General features: G+C 41.1%; 4 protein-coding genes across 7 annotated transcripts in view; 3 read left to right on the plus strand and 1 right to left on the minus strand.

Moving 5' to 3' along the window:
- Positions 1-3,951, minus strand: part of usp45 (ubiquitin specific peptidase 45) — a 32,315-nt gene extending 28,364 nt beyond the window's left edge. For 2 of the 3 annotated variants that reach the window (XM_068323776.1, XM_068323778.1), the window contains exons 1-4: positions 3,652-3,941; positions 3,053-3,163; positions 2,404-2,573; positions 6-106 (exon numbers count right to left, since the gene is read on the minus strand). In XM_068323776.1, coding sequence (XP_068179877.1) covers positions 6-106; positions 2,404-2,573; positions 3,053-3,155 — 374 coding nt within the window. In that variant the 5' untranslated portion in view covers positions 3,156-3,163; positions 3,652-3,941. Of the gene's footprint in view, positions 1-5; positions 107-2,403; positions 2,574-3,052; positions 3,164-3,651 lie in introns of all 3 variants that reach the window. The other variant, XM_068323777.1, reaches the window with a different exon arrangement.
- A 444-nt stretch (positions 3,952-4,395) lies between these two features.
- On the plus strand, positions 4,396-6,373 carry tstd3 (thiosulfate sulfurtransferase like domain containing 3). 2 transcript variants are annotated; one of them, XM_068324122.1, is made up of 4 exons: positions 4,396-4,675; positions 4,791-4,952; positions 5,289-5,448; positions 5,709-6,373. In XM_068324122.1, the coding sequence occupies exons 1-4, from the start codon at positions 4,537-4,539 to the stop codon at positions 5,764-5,766; spliced, it is 519 nt and encodes a 172-aa protein (XP_068180223.1). In that variant the 5' UTR covers positions 4,396-4,536; the 3' UTR covers positions 5,767-6,373. The 2 variants fall into 2 exon arrangements, with proteins under 2 accessions (XP_068180223.1, XP_068180222.1); XM_068324121.1 differs by having other exon boundaries at positions 4,398-4,675; positions 4,785-4,952; positions 5,709-6,370.
- A 1,041-nt stretch (positions 6,374-7,414) lies between these two features.
- zgc:172323 (uncharacterized protein LOC564165 homolog) lies at positions 7,415-11,490 on the plus strand. The gene is made up of 11 exons (XM_068323574.1): positions 7,415-7,638; positions 7,837-7,996; positions 8,148-8,297; positions 8,743-8,862; positions 8,954-9,049; positions 9,130-9,264; positions 9,351-9,461; positions 9,550-9,660; positions 9,830-9,954; positions 10,065-11,042; positions 11,176-11,490. The coding sequence occupies exons 1-11, from the start codon at positions 7,415-7,417 to the stop codon at positions 11,267-11,269; spliced, it is 2,304 nt and encodes a 767-aa protein (XP_068179675.1). The 3' UTR covers positions 11,270-11,490.
- A 5,288-nt stretch (positions 11,491-16,778) lies between these two features.
- Positions 16,779-23,347, plus strand: prdm13 (PR domain containing 13). The gene is made up of 4 exons (XM_068324329.1): positions 16,779-17,009; positions 18,510-18,641; positions 18,749-18,869; positions 20,876-23,347. The coding sequence occupies exons 1-4, from the start codon at positions 16,842-16,844 to the stop codon at positions 22,363-22,365; spliced, it is 1,911 nt and encodes a 636-aa protein (XP_068180430.1). The 5' UTR covers positions 16,779-16,841; the 3' UTR covers positions 22,366-23,347.
- Positions 23,348-25,911: the final 2,564 nt, after the last annotated feature.

Genomic DNA, 25,911 nt, shown 5'->3' on the forward strand with positions numbered 1-25,911 from the left:
CTCACCAGGCTTTCCATGTGCTCAAACTGATGGTGATACAGTGAGATTCTGGATGGAAAGCTTGGTGGTGCTTCATGGCATGCTGGATTCCTGACTGCATACAGCCCTGTAAGACAGTTCAATAAAGAAAGATGAATTGAGTAAAAATACTAGCAGGCTTACAGCACATATTCCATACAGTTGTCTTATTTTTTTTTAGCATTTTGAATGTACATATATACTATAAATGTGAAAAAGTGTTGGATCCAGGTTTCTTCAAATTTAACAAGTTAAATATGAATACAACCTTTTTATAATGACATTTGGTAACTGGTAATAAAAACAGTATGAAAGGATCAGCAGCACCTAGACACTTCTATCATGGATAACACAAACCACAACACTGAACCACGTTCTGTGCAGAATGTGTTTCAGTGCTGTCTGTCTGTAATAAGCAAGGACTACACTTGGCTGCATATGTACCTCACCACCTTCTATCAATCAGAATCAAAAGTGCCCTCACTACTGTACAGGTCACCAATGCCATGTGCACTAATGCCCCCACCACCACCACCACCACTACCACCACCATGGATGTTAACATTTGAACTGTGGGCTGCGAACAAGCCGATGGTCCTCTACTTTTTAGCCTGGAGGACATGGTACCCAGGATTTCATTAAAAAAATTCAAATGACTGTGATACCACGGGACAATTTTCCAACTCAGTCCATTTTCAATAAGCTTATAAGTAGCTTTAGTCAAGACAATGGATTTGGTTTAAAAATGTTTCGCTTTATTTGTGAGGCAGCAATGAACTATGTTCACAGAAATTGGCTTTAGGAAGTGTTCCTGAGCCCAAGCAGTGAATGAGGTACAGAACATAAAGATCACAGGCATCTGATATTGGTTCTCAGCCTCTTATGAACTGAGATTTTTCAGATTTTTTCAGATTGTCTGATTCTTTTACTGTAATCATTTTGTGATTGAAGATGATGAAATCCCAAAACTCTTTCTAGTTTTACACTGAGAAACATTATTTTTCAACTATTTCAGTATTTTCCATCTGTCTTTCACAGAGTTGTGAACCCATTTCCATCTTTCTACTGCTCTGGATGCTGTTTATACCTGATCATTGTACGAAGTTGTTGCCAAGTAACCTGATTGACTCGGAGATGATCCACCAGGTGTTATCTGCTGGCATTCACAACCTTTTAGTCTTTTACGGCCATTGTCAAACCTTTTACATAAGTTGCTGGCATCAAATTCACATGCACATTTTTATTTTGCAAAATGAAATCTCATATATTGTCTTTGTGTAATTTTCAACCAAATATGGGATTTCTATGTTTTGCATATACAAGACATGACATTCTGTTTCCATTTTGTAACGTTCAAACTTGTTTGGATATGATAAGTGTGCATAAATGTTGTCAATATTGACCAAATTACTATTAAAATGTATATGTAATTATAAATAATTTTGTTAAGTTTGAGTAAAACGCACACACAAACACACACACACTACACACACATACACACATCACCAGCTGAAAAACACCTGCATGAAATTCATAACTGTATGTCTGAACTGAAAAATATTATCTCACGTTCCATCTGACATTAGTTAAATGCAGGAAATGTAACTGTAACCCGAAAGAACCCGCAGTGACACCAGTGTAACATGCAAATTGAATAACCCTGTTGTATGTGGTCTACTTGGTTTTTGTTATAAACCACATAATTTTCCTTTTACGATAAATGGTTTTGGGCTCTTTATGGTTATTGAAAGAAACAACAACACAACCACAATCAATGATGGATGACAAAGTTATCAATGTTCCTATCACTTAGTAAACAGCATCTTTGTTTATGTAAAAACAATTCCCTGATATATAGTATAGTACAGTACAGTACAGTATAGTATAGTATAGTATAGAATAGTATAGTATAGTATAGTGCAGTACAGTATAGTAAAGTAAAACAAAGTTCTTGTTTGCATGCGCCCTTGCATGCGCCCTTGAATGAAAAGCAAAAGTGAAAAAAAAACTGTATTACATCTTTTCTTATCTCTAAAATTGTTTTTTAATGACTATCAGGCTTTAACATTTTGATAAAACTAATATATAATTTTACTTTACTTTTTTTTTTTACTTAAACAGTTATGTTATTAACAAAAACATTAAAATTATCAGTTTGATTAGTTTTTATATTGTACTATTGGCAAAACTCCATGCGTACGGATTGTACCGTATATTCTACTATAACTTTTGGGATGCATAAACGTCATGTTGGAATGCACAAATGTTTCTTGAAGCACATCCCAGGGATGCACTACTTGCTTGAGATAAAATGAACTCTGGTGTTGTATAGTATAGTGTAATCCATGTGTTATTCATAGAGTTGAAACTGAAATGACTAATTACCTGGAAGCCACACTTTAAGCACACAACAATGTCATGTGAAGCTGCTGGCTCTGCATCAATCATCGTTCTCTCTTTTAGGCACTCGGAGCACACCAACCACACACTGGAGAGCACCGACTTCTTCACTGAGCTCAGGTCCACTGCCTTACTAACATGTTGACATGTCAAACCTAAATAAAACAAAACCATATCAAAATAAATTTTCATTCATATCAGTTTAACAGCTGATTTGACATGCTGAGTAATTTCATTTTTCAAAAGATAGACTATGTATACGCAGGACACACAAGACAAAACTTTTGTAAATAGATGAACATGATATACTATTCTTTACAAACCCAATGTAATGGATATTCCACTATGACACGGGGCTTCATCTTACTAACTTGAGCCAGTAGGACTAACCTCATCGTTCTACAATGCAGACAAATAATAGATTGAGATCGCTGTTCAGGTGAAGCAAATGTTTTTCCAGTACTGTCCCAGATTGTACTCAAAGTGTCTGATGTTACACAGGAGTATTTTTTTTTGCTTTATAACAAAATAATTCATTCAAATCACTATCTACTGTGGACAGGGGAACACTTTGAGCCTCACAGTCACACCAACACCAGCCCATATGCAGCATCCTGTTGCTTTCATGACTTACCACTAACTTCATCTGATGACTCATCATCCCGAGGTTTTCTTGGTTTAGTAGTCCGCTTCGTCATATCTGCGGCTTTCAAAGAGAAGGGATCCTTTAGCCGCATCTGGAGCTCTGAGTTGAAAGACAAAGAACACAGATTTATTGTGAATTTCCCAGTTTGGGATCAGTAAAGTATATCTTATCTGATTATAGACAGAATTCAACGACCTCTACAGAACATGTTTTAACAACAGTAAAATCCACACAATGCAGTATTTGACATACAATGAACCTACGATATACTCAGGAGTTAAACTGGGGATTTCCCAGTGTGGGATCGATCAATCAATCAATCAATCAATCACTTTCTAACTCAAATGTTGTCTTGTAATTGCGGTGGAGTGGTTTCACACAGAACGATTTCAAACCACAGATGAGCGATGAGGGGGAACCAGCGCACCGACGGCCGCTGGAGCAACAACACATTTACCAAGTGTCACTATCAACCTTCCTCATATTATGAATATGAAAGGCCTACTCTTATCTTTTTTTTTTTTTTTTAATTTTTAAATTAAGACACTTTCACATCAATGTTTTGAGTAAAACCAGAATGGACTCACCTTTTTTACTTTAGCTTCTATGTTGACAATTTGAACTAAACTGAGATATCAACTCTTCCTGGCTAGCAAACAAGCTAGCTAGGTTAGCTTGTCAGAATGAATAAACCTGTCTTATCAACCGTAAACTGAGATGTTGAGGCATTTCGAATCAAAGTACTTAAATATATCAACAGCGGGCGGGTGTAACGATACCTCTTCGTTGTTGTCTTTAACTTAGTGAATTTCAATAATCTTTCGGTGTAATCAACTAGCATGCTCCTGCCAACATGTGACGCAGTACGGCAGCTCGGTGTGGTCCGGTGCTGCGTTCAAAGGCAATAGAAAATCTCAGGTGTCACAGGTGAAGACGCTTTCAGTATTTTTTATAACACAAATATAATTGTATCGGGATATATTTATCATATTCATAAAAATATGTATATTTTTATTTGAAATAGTGACTAAAACTGTTTACCATATTCATAAAAAATATTTTCATATTAAGTTGAAACAGTGACTAAAACATTAAAGCATTCGGAAATGCATGTGAGAAAGGAGCGAGATTTACATGTTTATATAAACCCTGGATGTGTCTCATCGTTCAGTCATAAATGTTTATCTTGTGTTGATACATCTGTAGAGCACTGTTATAACTACTGATGGTACCTGTACTGCTGCTTCTTTGTATTTATCATGGTCTGACCTTAGGCCCATTAGGTTGCATCAGCGACGTGAAGGGGGCTTCGTATTTTGTCCTGTGGCGCTTTCCGTACCTCGGGGGACGTTCAAGTTCCGTGTGGTTGGGTGAGACAAGGGAACGTGGTTCGGCCGTCTCACGCACCGAAACTTCGCAGTTACGGATTAACGTTGATGAAGCGTTAACCTGCGGGTTCTAACTAGTCCCACATGACTCTCAGAAGGTGCTGGAAGTTGTCGCGGGTTGTCCCGCGGCTGCTATGGAACCCCGCCGTCTTTCCTGCAGCGTCCGTCCCTGAACAGCGACACTCTTTGTCCGCCTTCGCTAACACCCCCTCCTGTTATAAGAGTGAGTTTTAAGTCCACGGTCGCTCTGATTTTGTTATACTCTCAGAATGAACTCTCTATTCACCATTGCGCTTCGAAACTTCTTATACCTACTCTATGTTTTGCGTCAGCTACAGGGCTTCTGCTCCGCTCATGGAGTTCAGGAGCGCCGAGCATAGAGGTGAGTTACGACCGGCTAAAGCAGCTCCTGGCCGGGCGCAAGTCAGTGGTGATAGACGTCAGGGAGCCGTGGGAGCTCAGGGAGTACGGCTTCATCCCGGGGTCCGTGAACGTCCCACGTGAGTGTCGCTCCAGAAAATCACGATTTCACTAGTTAGACCTTATAACTAGTTATAACACTGATGCCACTGAAGGCGTATATGCATCCTTTATTATGTCATGTAAATTTTTATATAAATTTATATTCTAATAAAGTTTAAAAAAAAATCTCATCACTTTGCAGACAACTTGGTAAATGTTATAAGGAAGTACCTGCTTCCTTATATACAACATTCCTTCACAGTGTGTTTAGGTAGAGTGTCACTCTGATTCGTTGTTTTGTTGTAACTCATGTCAAGAAATGTAGAGTGTATCTGTTAATATTTAATCTGTTTGTGTATCTTGTGACTCTGCAGTGGGACAGGTGAGCGCTGCCCTACAGCTGGGTCCAGAAGAGTTCAGAGAGAAGTATGGTGCTGAGCTGCCTCAGCAGACAGACAACATTGTGTTCAGCTGTCTGGCGGGGATCAGGAGTAAGACAGCGCTAGAAACAGCCGTGTCACTGGGATATAAAGAGTGAGATATGTTCTCCTTGCATATGAATACTAGTGCATGTTGATCACTAACTTTGGATTTGGATTATCAGACATCAACTTGAACTTTTTAACCCGTAATTTCTAAATGACAGTCTGTAATGCAGTGTTTTATTAAGAGCAGCCACAATATGCATCTGTCCATAGGTGTAAGTTGGGACATGAAAGAAGTCACACATGTACTATAAAAGAGTTTTGTTTTTACTGCACCCTTAATTTTCTTCTTGTTTCCTTTTCTTTCAGTGTACAGCATTACCCAGGCGGATGGCAAGGATGGGTGGAAAATGAAAAAAATAATTGATCATTAGATAAATGAAAAGCAACGCATAATCGAAAGGATTCGAGAAAATGACCAGAAATCACCCTGCAAATTAAGATTGTGTAACCAGTCTTGTAAGGTTTCTGCAGAGGATTTTTCTTTCCCTTTTGAGAGAGAGTGATTGAAGTTATTCCCAAAGATTTACACTGAAGGGCTTAGCATCAGCAATCACAGTAGCTGAAAATATGTAATCACAATAAATGTAATTTGAGGAATCTTTGCACTTGTTTCAGCACTGGACTATTTATAAAGCATTTACCTCAACCTGTCACTATGAATACAGTATTAAGAGAAAAATGTGGTTAAGGTTGTTTCAGTTTCTCTGTGCATTGACTAATTTACTGTGTACAACTGTGACCTGAAATGAAGAATTCTGTCATGCAATGAATGGAAAATATTATGTAGCTTGTTGTTCAGAGATCATAGTTTATGATTGCCAGAATCATTAAGTGAATAAATCATTTTGGCATGAATATATTGTGCTGTGTATTGTTCTTTGTCAATTATAAAGACCATGGGAAGTTACTCATTTTGATAATTTATGATGTAAATAGGCAATAAGCAATTTTGAATAGATGACAACTGCTGGGACTTCGATGATCTACAGTATTGAGGGGCCATGTCTAATATCTGCTGTGTATTTGCCACCCACCCTCCAGAGAATAAAAACAGGTTGCTTCGTCATCCACGGTAACGAATGTGTTTGTTTTCAAATGAGTAGACAGCCATGGACCTTGTTCACTCCCCTTTTACAACTGGAGATGAAAGTCCAAACAATGTACAGATAGCATTCTCATGATCAACTAAAGATTTATGAATGATCTAAATGCCTCACAAAACTTAGAAGGGCCTGATGAGATGAAGTCATTGTTACGGTACAGGAAACTGACCTTGGAGTCTTCTCCCCGATGAATGAGTAAATAATGTCACAAGTGTTTATACTCTTTCTGCTAGAATAAATAGGATTCTCCAACCATGAAAGAAAATGTTCAATAATTTTAAAGCAGTCCCAACTGTGCCCTATATTTGACCTACTTTTTAGGGACAGCACTAATAATTTACTTATGACAAGAATGATTTGAGAATACTATCATAATACTACATATGAATTCATGTGATATCTTGCCATGCTCTTCTGCCCTCCTGCAGCCTCCTCAGCTCAGCATCCAGATCCTGACTGCCTGTCTATCTTCTCTCCAGTGCAGCCACGGACATGGAGGTGGTGTATTAACCATAATCTAATCCAAATGTATGAAAGGGATACTGACACATGATTATATGCCATACTTTTGGAGACTACCAAGTGAACCCTTCACTTATGTCGTCAGTCTCAATCCCAGCCCAACTATTCTCCTCACAACCTGCTGACAGATATCCCAACAGCAGGTCAAACCCGAGTTGGTGCAGAGGCTCCAGATTCCACAAGTGTTTGCTCATACATTGGGCTGTGTTTGAGAGAGCCAGGGCTTGGTGGACAAAGAGGAGAATAAAACCCGAGGCTGGGCTGATAATCGGGGGAGTGCATACGCGGTTGATCAACCTTGAATCCTTGCAAACCACAGACAAACCCTGCCTGAGTGTTTTCATCTCCTTTCAGAAAACCAGAAGACACACAGCTCCTGCCGCTACCATGAGCCGCAGCCCAGAGAGGATCTCTTCCTATCGCCGCCACTTTGATGACAGCGACGCCTTGACCTACCAGGTCAGGGTGTCCAGTCCATCACCCACCAGGAGAGGCGCCCGTCAGGCCTCCTTCGGATGCTCCTGCAGAGCTGGAGCGAGCAGCATCATGGGGGAGTCGGTAGGACGAAGGACCGTCTCAGCTGTACGCAAGACTGGTGTGTTTGGAGTAGGGTAAGATCTACGGGTTCCGTGCAGTGTGAGAGGTTCACCTGTTTGTTTGGTGGTTTTCACCTGATGTGAAAGAAAGTGCCTGAACCTTAAACCCTCTTTCAAGATAATTTCAGAGTTCTTTTTTTTTTTTTTTGTTATCATATGATGATCATCCTAAACTTCAGATTTCATGTCTGTAGCTCATGGGTAATTTTTCAGTGTGAATGCAGGAACCCTGGTATGTATTGGGCCAAATGGAGAACGTCCTATAGATCTGAATATTGCTGCAGCTGAAAACCAAGAATTCCTCAACACCAGAAAGAGTGAAAGACAGGAGATGATTGTCCTCAACGACAGACTAGCTGTATACATAGAAAAAGTGAGCTGCCTTCACTTCAACCTTCATATTGATAAATTCATCTGGTCTAAAAATGCCTTCCACCTAAAAATAGGGCACATACCCCCACCTCTGTGGAGGGTATTGTGGTTATACCCCACCTGAACTCACAGAGTTTGTTTACTGCTTACAGGTTCGATCCTTAGAGCAGCAGAACAAGCTACTGGAAGCAGAAATCGAGGGGTACCGTAACCGATTCGTGAAGCCAACAGGTCTACGCCTCTTATATGAGGAACAGCTGAAGGAACTGAAAAAGATTGCTGATCAGATGAGAGTTCAGCGGGTGAGACAGAATCCTCCATGCCACACAGTTCCTGTTTCACTTATTATATATCAAGCAGTCAACAGAGCGTATACACTGAGTTCTTTCTTGTTTCGGGCGAGGTTTACACCTCGCTGAGCTGTGGAGGATCCATCCAAGCAATGATACAAGACGTCAACTTGGTGTTTTCAAGGTTTCTTACCTGGTAACAGGCTTATTCCTGGCAGGCAAATGGAGAGGTGCCTCAGCACGTTAAGGTGACACAGAGCGCAGCTGTCTTCAGCTCAGTTTTACGTATAGATGACAGATGGCTTGATGATGCACTTGCACACATACATAAAGACATGCGCACAAGCACACAGGCACAGAAATAAAGGTAAAGTATAAAATGCTAAAGAGACTGATCTACATGTTGCACACACCTTCCAGTAGACAACCACATAACTTCTGGCTTTTTGATTGTCAGGACATCTCCTTGGCAGCAAAGGATGCAACAGCGGCTCAACTGGAGGGCATCAGAGTCAGATATGAGGAGGAAGTAGAGCTGAAGAGGAAGGCCGAGTTAGACATCCAAGCTATCCGTCCAGTAGGTTCCGTTCCATAACACAGTATTTCCGTAGGCCGCAAGCTGATTTACAGCTTTAATTTACATGGTAATAATGGGATGTTTTCTTCAGGATGTTGACAAGGCCACCTCCTCACGTATCACCTTGGAGAAGAAGCTGGAGCAGTTAGAAGTTGACATTGAATTCTTAAAGCGGGTCCAAAAAGAGGTGGATACCATTTTTCTGTCAGAATTCAAATTTGGTCCTATAAAATCCTTATAAATTAAGTTTTCTTTTCTTGTTCAAAGGAAATTGATGAGCTCATGAAACAGGTCTACGCGTCACACATCTCTGTTCAGAGTGAGTTTGCTCTCCCTGACCTCGCTGCCGCTATGAAACAAATCCAGGCTCAGTACGATGACATTGCGGCCAAAAATCTACAGGTAAATTAAAGAAAAAACCTCCACTCTCTGATGTCAAAACAAAGCTGTCCATGATGTTCATCTCACATTATTTTTTTAATTTTAAGGAGATGGATTCATGGTATAAAAACAAGTTTGAAGATCTAACTAATAAGACATCAAGGCATGTAGAAACGACTCGAAGCGTTAGAGAAGAAATATCAAGAGCCAAAAAGGATGTGAGTATCAAAACTGAAAAAGGAGGATGCATCAAAAAATGTATTTGAATTGTACATAATAAACATGAGTATATAAAAATATTTTCAGATGCAAAGCAAGGAACGTGACCTGGATACCCTGAGGACCAGGAACGAAGCTCTGGAGGCCCAAATACAAGAAAAACAGGAAAAGTACAGAAAGGAATTAGAAAACCTGCAGGTAAACTAAAGCTCATATTGTGTGTGTGTGTGTGTGTGTGTGTGTGTGTGTGTGTGTGTGTGTGTGTGTGTGTGTGTGTGTGTGTGTGTGTGCTGCACATGACTGCTCACACCAGAATAAACAATTACAACACAGTAATTTATTCACGCTGTGTTCGCTCTGTTAACAGGCTCGGGCGGAAGCCCTGCAGCTTGAACTGAAATCTACCAAGGAGAAAATTGCACTACACCTGTGTGAATACCAAGACCTCCTGAATGTCAAGATGGCTTTGGAGATTGAGATAACAACATACAGGTAATAGAAAAACATTGTTACAATGGATTTTTTTGTGTGTGTGCCTGAAACTGTATGTAAATCAATACCAGCAAAAGATTTTAGTATTTTTAAAAACTTATTTCTTGCAGAAAACTTATTGAAGGAGAGGATCTGCGGCTCGCTGACATGATGCAAACCATGTCTCTGGCCAACCTCAGCATGAGCGCCATTGGCAGTGGAATGAGCTTTGGTGGAGGAGGCATGGGTGGTGTTGGTGGGATGGGTGGTGGGGTAACTGGGGGTAGTGGTAGTAGTGTTGGAGGTATGGGGAAGGGTGCAGGGATGGGTGAGGGCATGAGTGCTGGAAGAATGGGTGGAAATATGGTTGCTGGAGGTCTGGTTAAAGGGAAGGGTCTTGCTGGTAGGGCAGATAGGGCAGACATTGGTGGTGGTCATGGTTTCTTATATGGGGGTGTAGGTGGTGTAGAAACTGGTGTAGGTGGTGTGGCTGCTGGAGAAGGAGTGCATGGTGCAGGAATGTGTGATGTTGGATCTGGTCATGGATTGGAAGCTGGTGGTGGAGCAGCTGGTGCAGGCAGTGTGGACGCTACTGGACGTGTAGGTACTGCAGGCACTGGTGCTGCAAGTGTGGGTACTGGTGCTTTAGATGTAGGGGCTCCAGGTTTATGTGTAGGTGCTGCAGGTTTAGGCACTGGTGCTACGGGTGCTCCGGTTTTAGGTATAGGTGCAGATATGGGTGATGTTGAAGGTGAATTTGACACCAGAAGGGATGGTCTTGGAACGGGCACAGGTAACATTGGTGGCATTAGTATAGTGCTCAGTACAGGAGTTGACAGTAGTGGTGGAGGGATGCTTTGTGGAACTGGTCGAGGCGTAGATCGATATGGAGGAACTGGTCAAGCTTCAATGAGTGGTGGAATCAGAGGCAGTGGAGGTACTACAGTTGTAGGTGAAAGTGATGAAGATGGAATTGGTAGGGGTGGTGGAGGAAGAGGAAATCGCAGCGTTTTTACAATGACTCATGGATCCAATGGCTACAGTCCCAACCGAGAAAACTATATGGAGCAGGCGGTGGAGCTGATGGAGAGGAGGACGGTGCTCATTAGGTAAAGGTACTGCAAGGTATCTGATTAGTTCCAATAGTAAGGCCAGCACAAAAAGACTCTTGAAGCTGCAGAGTTTTGATAAGCTTGTTTTGTCTATATTTCAGTGTTCTCCGTTTTCTTCTATCCCTATAAGAACCGTCCAAAATGAAGATGATGTGCTGGAGATGGACCATCAGGAAAAAACCTACACCATCTCTGGGGCAGCTGACGTATGTGATGAAGACTAAGTAACCCAATCTCACAAGTGGCCTCCTCTCCCCCTTAAAGCTCCACGCCCCCCTGAGCTTCGCACTGACCAAAACCCATGTCTGGACACCAACCTTTGCCCTTTGCCCTGGACAAAATAACCCATGACTGACCTTTTGCTCAAGTGGAGCATTCTCTTCATAGAGTTTAGCTTCACCAACACTCAACATGGTCTCCCAACTTTTGTGCGCCTCATGCTCCCTCCCTCATTTTTTTATGTGCTGCAAATAAAGCTATCAGCATTCAATCACCTTGTCTTTTAACATCTTATTCTGAATTTGAGATGCCTGATAAGCTCACAGATTGCAATCCAATAATGATTTCATGTAAGAGTCTGTTTTGGCTCCATGAATAGGGATTGTTTTCATAGCTTTGCCTTGAATGGTAAAAATGGGAAATGAAACAGTGAAGGAACAGCAAAATAGAGAGGATGGAGTCACCTGAGGGTCAAAGCAGTCGCCTTGACACTTTCTGGAGGGCTAAGGCATCCGTCAGTCAAATTTTGTCGTGTAGCGGGGGTGACGGCACACAGCCGTTTCCTGTCCTCATTCCATCCACATCCACACCTTTTATTCCTGCTACTGATTGGGAGCGATTGGATCTGGCCAGCAGATGCCAAACACGCTCAGCATCCTGCTCCGGTGCTGAAAGCAGAAACATGCAACTTAACTACGCTTTGACAACAAACTGCAACAAAAGATTTCTGTGCCATTATTACTATAATGGAACACATTCCACTAGAGTCAACTTGATCTACGGAGGTGTCTCCATACATACAGTGTGGTTATATATGGAAAAAAATTACCAATTTGTTTACATTTTTTGACACTGTCAATATAGAAAACAACATCATTCACCACTGCAAAAAATAAAATGTGAAACACTGATCTATAATAAGATGAATAGATAAATAAAAATAATCATGAAAATTTTTTGCACAACATTTTGATTCAAGCTGCAACGTAATGAAAGACATGGATAAAAATCAAGAAATTACTTGAATTATCCACCTTGTTAAAATTCACCGATCATCTCACTTCATCTAATCATTCCTTAATAACTCACCTAAAGATGATTATGAACAACTTCATGTTGTAATAATCAATATCTCTCTCGGACATCATTTCCACAGTCTCATCACATCCGAACATGCAGGAGACAATTGGTCTGAATCTACTAGTAGATGTCAGTCGGAGCTATGATGACGAGAAGCCGAGAGACGGTCGTCATTACATTACTGAGTGCATCCAACCCGAAAGACGCATATTTCTACGTGTAATTCCTCCAATATTTTCAGAATTAAGGGAAATACACAGATCTCATTGAATTTATTACCAAGGTAATTATTAAAATAGACATGGGTAAGTGCGTGTGGAATGCGGAGCTCTCCATGGTGCTTCGTGTGCAAAATAGGACCAACGGCGCAGCGGGAAAAGACGAGTGATAAATAAAAAACTACATAAATAAATAAATGAGAAATTCCTAAAATTATCCACCCCTTAAAAATAAAAAAGGTAGGTTTTTATTACTTTTCCTATTATTAATATTATTATTATTATTATTGTTATTATCAATGTAATTACTTTTATTTTTATTATTATTAACGTAATTTTAATATTATTATTATTATTATTATTATTATTATTATTATTAATGTGCTACATTTTCACAAGTCAAAACTACTAAATTACAATACAAAATAAGCGTAACCTGGACTAAAATATTAAACATAGAGACCAGTTAAGGTTGCGTGCCTTCTGATCCGCTCTCAGTTCGCAGACAAACACCGCACATCTAAATGGGTCACCAACCTCCATCCTTGTAGAAAAATGCATTTAAACCCTGAGCTGAGGGAATAAGTTCCTCATATTCATCAAGAAGGGCAAAAGTTGTGACTTTCTTTGAAACCTGTGATTTTCCGTCACTTTGTGCGTATACTTTGGGTGGCTAAATCCCAATTAGGGTCGGCTGACACGCTGCTCCATTCATGCTGAGCCCGGCCTGCATACATTTGCCTAGGAATGAACTTCTCAAATAGATCTCCTGCTAAATGCGTTGGACAGCAGAGAGAATCGGCCTGACTGACACGTTCTTTCTGAGGCGCTCGAGTGAGAAAAGGTATGAATTTATAAGGTACACCGAAACATATCAATTCACACAACTTCACACGCTTTTATCCGCGTCTCTTCATGCGAGACAAAGTGAGTTTAAAGTCAAGGAAATGTGTCTTGGAAAAGCTGGGCGCTGAAACTTTGTAGAGACTTTGAATACCCAAGCGGTGCAGCCCACTTCTGGCCCCCAAAAAAAAAAAAAAAAGAGAGAGAGGAGGCATTTTGAATGAAATCACGCATGAGCTGCGTTGAATCAGGTGCCGTTTATTCGGCTCCTCTCTAATGCGATCTTGAATATTAGTCTGGGTTAAAACCCAATCATGTCATCTGGTGGGAGTCCCATACAAGCATAATTACTATTCAAACGCGTCGCTAATGTCCCACCCGCATCAAGGCAGCTGGTCTGCCCTTGGTGCAGCCTGCGTCTTTCCCCAAGTCGACAAAGTTCAACGCCTTAAATATGACATATTAAATAAATAAATTTAAAAAAAAGAGATGACAATAAGATAAACAACCCTGTCTAATGTTTTTTTTTTGTTTTGGTTTGAAAGCAGATCTTGAAAGGAATAAAACATTTTGACTGAAGAGTTTTATCCTATCCAGAAAACCAAAAGCACGATGATTTAACTTTCCTTCTCTTTTCTTAATTAAAAGACGTGTGACCAAATGAAAGTGAAAGGTGTCGTGAGTGTGGGCTTACATGTGGAGAAATAAATGGATTTAGACAAACACAACGCCATTTCTAAGACGTGGGAATCTGTGAGAAATAGGCCACATTGCTAAGTGGGACAATGATTGGGCTCTTCTGAATAGACCCGCACAGAGTTTATGGGTCGACATAAAAAATGTGTTTTCTTCTGAGCTCGGAGGGGTCTTAAATGGTAGGCCATTGAAACCAGTCCAGGAGAGGTGGTGGTGAACCCTTGGCACCCTTGAAGTATAGTTGGGGAGTATGAATGGAGATCCCTGGTGGGGCATTGCTCTCTGTATTAAGCGCGTTGCTTTGCAGGCAGGTTGTTCCTCTATATTCATGGCTCTTTAATGGCCAACCAGTTAAATCAGAGCCCCACCGTTCAAATAGTTCAAATCCAAAAAGGCCTGGCAAGACCCAGGCAGAGCCTCCCATAAAAACGTCTCCTGACTCTGCTCCTTCTCAGGTCGTTAGTTAACTTTATGAAAGACTTTCTGGGTCCATTTGAGAAAAAGCGCACTTACGGAATTCTATTGATTGACTCTGCAATACTGTCTCGGAATAAAGATCCGGCCATGTAATTAATGTGTCTTTTCTTTTTTTCTTTAAAAAGCGTGAGGGACAATAACGCAGGTGAAGCCATTTCATTACATTTCATTTCATTTTCCCTCCCATTCGTTCCCAACAGTGTTCTCTCTGACACTGAGCCTTTTTGAGGAGCGCACAGTGGAGCGGAGATTCTACACAGAGACGCTCCTGAGAACAGAAAGGAAACGTCTTCTCTCCTCCTCCTCCTCCTCCTCCTCCTCCTCCTCTGCTCGGAGTATAATTAATTTCACTGTGGAGAAGTCAGGGGCTTTAAAATAGAGCAGGGGTGGATGGGAACCAGCCGCAAATGGCGAGGCGTTAATAAATAACCCCTCCGCACAGCCAGGCGCAAACATTGCCCCTATTGATGAGATTGTTCGCGTGTCGCTCAGACTCTTTTACTGACTGGAGGAGTGGAGATGGGGGGGGGGGGAGATGGATAGACTGAAGATACGGAAACAGCAACCATATTAATAGTTAATAATAATAAATAAATATTGTTACTCTATTGATTTTATTCTATATTTAACTAATTATTAGTATAAAAAAACATGAAATATAACATTAAGGAATTCAAACACTTCACCTTCTGTGTTGTTTTTGGTAACTACTCCAGGAGATATTGGTCCTGACGTGTCCAGATCACTCGTCATCCGTCAGATCCAGCGTCAGGTCAAAAGTCAGAATCGACCGCCCGCAGGTTCTGCTTCAGCTCAGAACGGAGAGGCCAGAGCGGGTGAACACAAGCCGCTGCACAGAGACACATGTTAGAGGACAACCTCCTCCCAATGCGGCACAAGACCAACAAGTTCATCACTTTGTTATATATACATTCTATAAGTGAAAGGTTTCACGTTTTTTTTAACTCAAAGAAAAAATCATCTATGCAGCAGAAATTAATTTAAAAAAAATTTAAAAAGTGAACAGTATCCACGGTCTCACCGAATGTAGAATGGAAAATATTTGCTGGAGAAATAAAATAAAAAAATAAAAAAAAATATATATATACAAAGACCAGTTTTTGTTTTATCATCAAGGCACTTAAGTATTTGAAAATTATAATTTCCTTTCAACGCGTGTGAATTTGTGACACGACACATTTTAAAAGGGAGAAACTTAGTCATTTTAAACATAATTGTAATCATTTATTTGCTAGACTGGTTTATTTATTATATATCATATCATATAATTATATATCTGATTGCGTTCACTGGTCCTGCTCTTGATTTCAGCAGGTTGAACGTGAACTAAATAAGTTGGTGTGTGTTTGCACTGCATGGTTACACTTTCCTCCTCTCTCTCCCTTCCCGCTGCTGGTTCTCTCTTTTCAGTACCTGCCTGATCTCAACCCGGCACACGCCGAGAGTCAATAGAAGTTAACAAGTCGTCTAAACTTTCCTGCTCCTTTGATTGCGCTCCGGTCACAAAGGAGGAGGCAGGATAAAGCCCTTTGAAGTGTTTTAAACCCCAAGAATGCCAGCCAAGTAGATTTAAAGTAGCTCCTGATTTCAAAAACCTTCTTGAAAGGAAAGAATGGAAAGGGTGAGGATTTATGGAGAAATTATACAGTGGATTTGTCAGTTAAAATATCGGAACTGTCTGGAGGACAAAGCCACATGCTGAGGATTAATGGTCGCTCCGGACCTTTGATTCTGCTGCCTCTTTTCTCTGCCCTTGACAAATTGGATTTTGGGGATGGGAAGGTCGCCTGGCCCTTTGTGTCTCTTTGACCGTTTTGGAGCAATTCATTATGTGGCGGGGTGAGGGAAAGTCTCCATGTGAGCAGGCCGGCCCGGTTCCCCTCTCCTCACAGCTGCTGGGGGAGCCCAACTCTCTCACACTCACTGCCGCAAACTCAGGACCACCCCCCCCTCTCAACCACCTCACAGCAGCATCACCTCTCTGCACGCCCCCCCCCCCATCCCTTCACACACACCCATACACACACACTTGCATCCTGAGCTGTAGGGGTCGGGAGGGATGCTCGGGGTTCGGGGGAGGTGTGTGTGTGTGTGTGTGGGGGGGGTACCTCGCCTGCACATCACTAGAAAAGCAGGAGTGCAAAACGCCACCGCGTCACTCTGAGAGCGGATAGCGGCCGGTCCCCTTCATCCTCCCTCACCTCCCTCTCTGCTCTCTCCCAGTCGGTCTCCATCGGCCTTCATGGTTCTGATCTCACCTCATGCCATGCAAGCCACCCGGGCGTCCACCACCGTCAGTGTGTTCGCGGACTGCAGCATCCCGGCTGGGCTTCGCATAGGACCGGTACCGGGGGTCTTCAAACTCGGGAAGTACGTGTCGGACCGCAGGGAAGTTGGACCGAAAAAGAAGGTCAGTTGAACCACTTTAAAATATTCATCACCTATACATAAGATTTAATTTATGTTTTGAATAATTTGTTTTCAATTTTTGCCAAGAAAACATCTCATGAGAAAGATGCATCTTTGATTAAAAGTTGCATTACTTTTTTCATCAGCATTATTATTATTATTATTATTATTATTATTATTATTATTATTATTATTATTATTATTATTATTATTATTATTATTATTATTATTATTATTATCGGCAACAGCAAAGTAAAATTTTTTAGAATAAGATCAGATTTGGTAAAGAAAATTTACGCTACCAGAAAATGCTTTATTAATATAAAGCATTTTATATTATTGAATAGATTATTTATCATTTCGTTTAAATCGAAATGTGCCTTACTAACGAAAGCATTGGCTTTTACTGCGCTGTCAAACTCCATCGGCCCGTCGGACATTAATTGGTTTGGCCTGTCATGTTGGAAATAATTGAGCTCCATTAGCGGCCAACTTGTCAGTCTGCGCCTCTACTTAACCGGCCTAATGGGGACCCGGGCTGCTGTGCGGGACTTCATGCCCTGAGCCGCTTCACATTTCACTGCCTGGCGGGCCTGTTACTCCGATGAGTCGTTTAGTTTTAATGTAATCCGGCCACAGAAAGATGCCACTGAGGCCAGAGCCGCAGCCCGGGGCACGGAAAAATTATCATAATGATATAAATAGTAACTGAGATTTTAAAAAAAACAACTAAAATAACCGTTAATATTCAGATTAAAAGAAGTGGTGATAGGATGTATTATATTTTTTAAAAGCAAGTGTTAAGAAATCAAAAGTTTGGAACATAATAATAATAAATTATATTTATTATATTACCTAAAAAAACAAAACAAAATTATAAATAGATATTCTTCATCCACCGGAGAGAACTATTTGCGGCTATAAACGCGTCCATAACCGCGCCCTATTATTGTTGGAGCTGTCAGCGGTGGTGATTGATGCGTCTAAATGCGTGGCCCCCGGGCTGCCCGCGATCATCAGGTGCAATCTCTGTGTCAAATGTCGCGCTTCGATCTTTAATGTCCTTGAACACTTTAGAAACGCTCTGACACTCTTCAAATTCGTTTCCCATATCAACTCAATTAGGCCAGTGTGTCATTCTCTTTAGTAAATTATCAGCAGAGCGGATAAAGACGCATTAAGCGCTCGTTGACCAGGCGTGGCCGCAGCACCTTAAGGTGATGAAGGAGACAGTCTGGGGCGCAGCTAGAAATACATGTCGATGGTAAAAAGGAAAATGATCAATAAGTGAAAAAAACACCTAAAATGATAAATAAAATACAGGAATAAATAAACAACTGGGAAGAGAAAACTGTTCGAACGGTTGTTGTTTTTTTTTAACCTATTCGTTGCAATTTATGTCCGGTGTTGGTGATGGGACCATGTGAGAGAACTTGGGTGTTCATATTTTTGAATTAGTTTTAATCTGAAACTTATTCTGTTTGTTGGTTGGCCTGTTTAGGTCCGCTTGGTTCGGGGGGAGTTCGTGGATGAGTCGGGCTGCTCTGTTCCAGATTGGATCGGCTTCATCCGCGCCGCCAGGAGCAGCCAAGAACAAAACCTGGAGGCTGTGTCGGATTTACCTGGTGGACAGGTGAATTTTTGTCACTTTGACTTTTAGGCCAATATTAATTTCCCACTCCCATACCTTCTGACTATTTCAGTTGAACTTCATTTTCTTCTTTCTGTTTCTACTGAAAGATTTTCTACCGTGTGATGAGAGAAATCCCTGCAGGAGAGGAACTCAGTGTTTGGTACTCGAACGCTCTGGCCCAGTGGTACGACATCCCCACGACGGCCACTCCCACCCACGACGAGAAAGGTAATTTAGATGGTTAATGATAACTTTGGAATGTGGGAAATGAATCAAACGACTCATTTACTGGGAATAAAGTAACAGAAAAAAAATGTTTAAAATACTCAATTTCGTTGTTTTGATTAACAACGAAAATTAAAGTGATTCTTGGAGAGGAAAAAAGTCAGGGCTGAACGAAGTCTGAGATGGACTGATGTGAAACACTGAAAACATATATAAATAAAATAAATTATTATTATTAATAATAATAATAATAATAACTTTAAATGTCTGTTATGTATTGTGCATAAAATGTTCTATATTAATTCTGGTGTCGGGCAACAAATGTCATAACAGTGAAGGCTGACACTGAAACAACATCGACGCATTGGGACCCACGTCACTGCTCAGTTAAATGACTGCCGATACCCATCACGCTTCTGTTTTATCGCCCAGAGATGGAGATCGATTGGAGTTGCCCCTCCCACACTCCCAGCCTAACCATTACATTTTTTTCAGGTGCGAGACAAGTGGCACGTTTTTATTTAGGAGTTTTAAGGTCATTCTATTTGGATTAAAATATAAATTCTTTTAAACGAGCAGATCTGTTTTTAGAGACACGGACGTGGAGCAGCCTCGGTTTAGTAAATTAATGACTAAACATTGAACAGGACAAAAAGTGATTGCGTGAATATTAAAGCCAACACAAACCTCTCACAAATGAATTAATCCCATACACTTCAATGACCTCAATCCTTTCAGTGATCCGATCATTTCTTGTTTGGCTGAGTTTTGTTAATCCGTGTGTTTATCCTGGTAATAATAATTTAGTCTTGGGTATTATTCCCTAATCTTGGCAAAACACCAGCTCATCAGGAACTAATCCTTTTAAAGAAGAAAAGATTAATATCAGGAGATGCTGTGAGGGGAATTCCATCAAGTGGATTGTACATTTTGGTAGGGCCTTTTAATTGAAGACAATATGTAAAAATTACAAGGTTAATTGAAATCATATCAAAGTTATAAAAAAAATAAAGTAATTACTGATATTCAGGCATTGAATAAAAAAAAAGCAATTAGAAGCATCAATTGACGTGGTTCGGTGACCATGGAACAAGAAGAGGCTGGCGATTCAGTTGCGAGAGGGAGGTTAACGAATGTCATCGCGTCATTAATATTCATGAATTCAAAAGCAAATAAATAAAAAAAAACAAGTGTTTCACGGTAAATTAAGTGTGTGCGTCAAGGTATTGTGGCTTAATGAATAGTAACTTTTATGTGGGGTGTATATTGCCCTGATTCTCCGGCCAAACACATCGTGTGCGCTCCTGGACATACGCTCTCGCCCATTATTTGGCGTCAACAGATGGGCCGCAGTCTTTGTTTCGGGAGACTTGCGATTTCAAGCAACAGCTGCCATCACTTCCACGGGAAAGAGTGCAGGGAGAGAAAGTCCCGCATTCAATGCATCAGTTTGTGAGTGCCAGATTGGGCAGGGCCTTTGCTCTTTTGATGGCGAACATTAACAATGGCCCGTATTAGGATTACAAAATCATTACATCTATATTAACCTCTGAGTGCTCGTCTGGGGGTCATTGAAATGGTTTCCTGTGACTATTACCATTTGGCACCAGATCTTAGAACCCGGATCCACCCGAGGCCACGAGGCCCAATTTAAAATTTCATCTAAAGCGCAGCAGTGACATGCAATTTTGACTTTTAAGTGGCGTCTTGAGAGGGAATCTGACAATAATGTGACAATGTAGTACGGTGTATATTTCTATTGCATCACACACTGTTCACCTGCGCCGTGTGTTGGGGTGTCATTAGGGGGTGTTGGATCTACAGACCCTCAAAGGTTTACAGGTCGTCAAACCTGTTATTCATATTTTACGCACGGACCTCGCATTTTACGCATGAGAATACAAACTGTCACGTAATCAGTGTTATCCGGTTTCACGCTGTGTTGTGTGATCTATAATGACCCGCATCCATCTCATTTATCAATATTATGTTTACTATTGTCTCCACAGGTGAAGAGCGTTACATCTGCTGGTACTGCTGGAGAATATTCAAATATCCGAACACACTCAAGGCCCACGTCCACTTCCACTGCGCGCTGAGCAACGGTCGGGGTTTTGTGAGCAGCGAGCAGGCTAGAGGCACAGAAACCTTCAGTAGGTCGCCGAAGTCTGGAGACATCCCCAACACCTCCACCTCTCCGAGGAGCGGGCACAATAACTCCTCCATTTTAGACTCTGGCGTGCGAACGGTGTCCACCTCACCGTTTCTAAACAAAGCAGGATTGTCAAAGAAAAGTATCACAGAGGAGCAAGACAGGGCCCTCGACATGAGTGTCACCTCGGCCAGAAACCACGGACACATTCTTGGCCTCAGCGCCACATCATCAGTGCTCAGCAGCATGGGATTCCACCCCGGTGTGCGCTCTGCCTTCAAACCCACTTGCGTCTCCAAACTCCCGGGCGTGGACGGCTCCAGAGAAGACGCAAACGGAAAGCTGAATAGTTTAGGATTCAGCAAAATCATTGGAAGCATGAAACCAATCCGTAACGTAGGCGATGGTCTAAACGGTGGTGGAAACCATACTTCTAAGTGCGCACCTGCTGTTATGGACTCATCTTCCCCAATGGTGCCATGCGCAAACGGCATACGAAGCTTCCCGTTACTGCCTCATGTGGAGGAGACGTCAGCTTTTAAGCACGTGGAGAGTCGGATGCACTCGGGCCTGTCCCCGTCCCGTTACCCCCCGATGCCCCCTGGACTCCATTTTGAAAGATTCTCCCTCCCCCACTTCGACGGTGTGAAGACTTACGGCGGTGAATGTAACATCCCACTCATGCCATTCACCGTCTACAACGGGGAGCTTTTATACAGCCCCCCTTATTATCCGCTTAAATTCCATTTCAGTAACCTCCTCAAATACCCGGAGTCCATGTCCTACTTCGGTGCGCCCTCACTGAGCCAAGACCTGGGCTCAATCACCAACATCGACCGGGAGATCGCCATGCACACGCAGCAGCTGTCCGAGATCGCCGCCGAGAAGAACCGGACGCGGTTGGACTCGATGCCGGCCGGGAGCGCCAGCAACGCAGTGACCGGCAAACCCAAAAAGGGACACCTGTGTCTCTACTGCGGGAAGCTGTACTCAAGGAAATACGGCCTAAAAATCCACATGAGAACTCACACAGGCTACAAACCACTGAAGTGCAAAGTGTGTTTCAGGCCGTTTGGAGACCCAAGCAACCTGAACAAACACATTCGGCTCCACGCGGAGGGAAACACACCCTACAGGTGCGACTTCTGCGGGAAGGTGCTGGTGCGTCGGCGGGACCTGGAGAGGCACGTCAAGTCCAGACATCCCGGGCAGACCGTCAAGAAACTGGAGGACAAACCAGGAGGTCTGTTCGAGGACGCAGAGCACAAGAGTGACAATGACAGCGACGTGGACGTGTGCTTCACCGACGACCAGAGCGACCAAGAGTCGAGCAAGAATAATGACTGAAAGTCTTTCAGGTGCTCTGAGAAACTTCTGACAACCACGTGAACAACAACCCACGTCATTCAGTCTCGTCCCGAAGCTTTCCACATAAAACACTTATCCAAAGGCGCCTGACACCAAAAAAGTCGCCTTTTGTTTTAGAGGACATTTTTTATTGTTAATTTCATCATTAGTTGAGAAAAATGTCGCTATCCTTATGTGTAGGACACCAACAGTTTCCCTGATTCAGGAAAAGCTAAAAATCCTCATGTTTCTTCTTCTTTTTTTTTTTTTTTAATACAAATGTTTCCATTCGCTGCGTTTATGATCACTGACACTTCAACAAAGCAGTCCCATCAAAACAGTCACAAAACAGCAAAACAGCAAAAATGACATCACTGACAAACAATGATGTCACAGACATTTTCGGACGTTTTAAGGAAATAAAGAGTTTTGATCATAGGAGAGCCATATAGAGATGGATGGGTTTGCAGGGGCTATAGATTAATTAAATGCCTGATCAAAAAGGAGAAAGAGCATCTGACTGCATTTTTATTTTCTTTTTTATTTCGAATCACATGGATAAACTAATATTCACATTTCCTTCTAAACTGTCAGTTGCACTTTAAAACAACAACGGGCATTTCTTTTCAACAGACCACCGATCTTTAAAATTGAACTTATTTCCCCGCGCCTCGCTGAATAACACGCTGATTTAAAGATTGCACTTTCTCGTCGAGGCGCCCAGTTTATTTAAGGAATTATTTCCAGGTATAGAGGAAAATGTACTGACTGCAGTTAAAGCCTATGTAAAGAAGTGTAAAGTATGTATTTCAGTGGAGAAGTGTTGTACACGTTTGTTTATAAGTGATATTGTCTATGAGCAGAATATTTTGCTTCTGTCCATTATGTCGTTGTTTTTTGAATAAATATAATTTAAACTATTAAGAAATGTGTTTGGATTTTTCGTCATTATTTTTAAAAATTCAGACCCGGATGAAGTCGTTCCGTTACCCTCTTTTTAAATTTTTAAAAAAAAAATCTTAACCTTAGGGATTCATTCGGCAGACACATTCCGGATGCCGATTTTAAAGATTAGAAAAATAAAAACAATAAATACAATAAAAAAATCCCTAAATAATAATAATAATTATGTCTGCATTTTTGTGATAAATATTGTATATTCAAATTTTAATTCAGAAAAATCGTGTAAGCATAGTTATTATTATTATTATTTATTATTCTTATTAACAATAATTATAACAATAACAATAATAACAATAACAACAACAACAACAACAATAATAATAATAATAATGATAATAATAAAGTACCTATATGTTGCTTGGTATAATGTGTACAGTAGGAGTTGTAAAGATTTGTCATAGTGGTGTAAAAATGATAATATTTATGAAATGTATAGTGTAGAAGAATAACGTGGACATACTGTAGATACACCACCTGTGTAAATATACTTCACTTTACTTCACTGCAGATGATATTTCTTTCTTTCAAAGTAGGTTATTTTAATAGGTCAATTTATATTGTAAATAATCAATTAATTATTGCAAAAGGAAAATCCATGACAAGTTGAATACTATTTAATTTTCAAGTATTGAAATGGTTCTCAATCAACTTAAATGCTTGCCTTTCAATTTTTTGTGGTTGGTTTAACCATTAAGCCTGTGTTTAGATGGGGGGATAATAAAAGCCATGCTGTCATTTCTGCAGCTGCCCTCCACCCATTTTACTCTACTGACCACCTTCCACTTGACACAGACAGAAAAATCCTCTGCAGCCATTTGTGAGATGTGTCAGATACGTGTTCCTCACTACTAATCAGATGTGAACCTCAGCAGTACAGGCCTCCAGTACATGTTTCTGTTCATATGTGGTTATGCATGATGTTTTATGTCTTTTCTGTTTGTCCGAACCTACAACTACCCAACACTTATTATTTGTTTTGCACACAGGCGTTATCTGTGGAAGATGTGCAACATTCAAAGTAAGAGCATCCCGCAATAACTGCTGCTGGCGGTCATTGCTTGGGTCTACAGTAGCTGCTGGTGAATGGCCATCTTCTTTCTACGTGGTTTAGAGTGCTAAGGTGTTGGCTATAGCAGTGACCTTGATGTAGCACTCCAAACCTGTTTGTGAACTCACTCTGCCTATAGCCTGTATTCAGTCCCCTCTGTCCCTGACACCGGTGTGTAACCCTATTGTAGTGGTTGTGACACTATAAGTAACTCAACCCCAACATACATATAGCACACACACACACACACACACACACACACACACACACACACACACACACACACACACACACACACACACACACACACACACACACACACACACACACACACACACACACACACACACACACACACACACACACACACACACACACACACACACACACACACACACACACACACACACACACACACACACACTTGGATTGACATGATGGGTTTTGTATTTTTTGAATCACTCTTTTATCTTAAATTTAGAGATAAGGGCAGTATTTGAAGGATGTTTACACAGATACATTCATGATTTAAGATTTTATTATCAGTTTTTAATTTTTTTTTCTGTTTCTTCATCGTGTAGACGATGAAGAAACATCATTGTTTCACTTATATGTCCAGCTTATATGTTGCTGTCTAAATATTTGGTCAATATTCAACTCATGTTTTGCAAACAGTGTAACATAATTTATTTACATGCTCTTGACCTTCTTCCTAAACTGATTTTTAGAAAATAGCGGAGTCCAACAAGACATAATCTGAACCCCCTCCAGTTCATCACGACCATAATGCCAACACCCTTGTATCACATTAAATCATATGTGTTGTTTCATAATGATGCTTACTATTAGCAGTGCAGTAACAATAACATGAGTGGTCCTCTGAGAAGACACACAGACACACCTTTGGAAGCGGCATGAGGCTCATGCCTGCTGGCTGAGGTGACAGCATCCGTGAACAACTCTCCGTCCAACTCCTGCTGAGAACGTGCCAGCGGTGAAACACGTCAAAGCAACAGAGTGTGACCGGTATCAGATCCTGTAGTTACTGTTCAGAAGCTTTACTTTACAGAAAAGTACAACCCCTTCATGTCTGATTATCATCTGTCTGTTCTCTGTTTGTTTTTTGACCTCATACCTTTTTGAAGCTGTAAGAAATAGTTCTGGAAGAAACACTGAATTTGGGCACACATCCAGATGGAAGGAGGTACGAAGGAATTTTCCCCTTTAATTTTTCAAGAACTAATGAACACATAGTGATGTAAAAAATAATGATGCATATCTCTAATGCTCTATATCTATGAGTCCAGTGATAAAAATGTATGTCTGCTTAATTAAAACTTGTATTTGTAGGGTTGAGCTCTGGTTGGCTGCTCGGGGTCAGGATTGTTTAGACTTACCAGATGCCTGAACTCTGAATGTAGTGGGGATAAAGTAATGTGTCACTACCTCTTACAGGCATTAATTTGCTTGACACTTGCATTGTAATAAAGACACTACGAGCACTAATAGTAACCCCGATCTTAGAGATCGGCAGT

Source organism: Antennarius striatus, chromosome 9, assembly GCF_040054535.1.
Source record: "Antennarius striatus isolate MH-2024 chromosome 9, ASM4005453v1, whole genome shotgun sequence".
In the NCBI taxonomy this organism is placed as follows: Eukaryota; Metazoa; Chordata; class Actinopteri; order Lophiiformes; family Antennariidae; genus Antennarius; species Antennarius striatus.

What these genes read in the sequence shown, in the direction of transcription:
- tstd3 (XM_068324121.1), top strand. Translation starts at nt 4,537, where the DNA reads ATGACTCTCAGAAGGTGCTGGAAGTTGTCGCGGGTTGTCCCGCGGCTG. An exon ending in CACCCCCTCCTGTTATAAGA is followed by an intron (nt 4,676 to 4,784) that starts GTGAGTTTTAAG and finishes GTTTTGCGTCAG; the next exon opens with CTACAGGGCTTCTGCTCCGC. An exon ending in GTGTCACTGGGATATAAAGA is followed by an intron (nt 5,449 to 5,708) that starts GTGAGATATGTT and finishes CTTTTCTTTCAG; the next exon opens with TGTACAGCATTACCCAGGCG.
- zgc:172323 (XM_068323574.1), top strand. Translation starts at nt 7,415, where the DNA reads ATGAGCCGCAGCCCAGAGAGGATCTCTTCCTATCGCCGCCACTTTGAT. An exon ending in TAGCTGTATACATAGAAAAA is followed by an intron (nt 7,997 to 8,147) that starts GTGAGCTGCCTT and finishes TACTGCTTACAG; the next exon opens with GTTCGATCCTTAGAGCAGCA. An exon ending in TAAAGCGGGTCCAAAAAGAG is followed by an intron (nt 9,050 to 9,129) that starts GTGGATACCATT and finishes TCTTGTTCAAAG; the next exon opens with GAAATTGATGAGCTCATGAA.
- prdm13 (XM_068324329.1), top strand. Translation starts at nt 16,842, where the DNA reads ATGGTTCTGATCTCACCTCATGCCATGCAAGCCACCCGGGCGTCCACC. An exon ending in CGGATTTACCTGGTGGACAG is followed by an intron (nt 18,642 to 18,748) that starts GTGAATTTTTGT and finishes TTCTACTGAAAG; the next exon opens with ATTTTCTACCGTGTGATGAG. An exon ending in TCCCACCCACGACGAGAAAG is followed by an intron (nt 18,870 to 20,875) that starts GTAATTTAGATG and finishes TTGTCTCCACAG; the next exon opens with GTGAAGAGCGTTACATCTGC.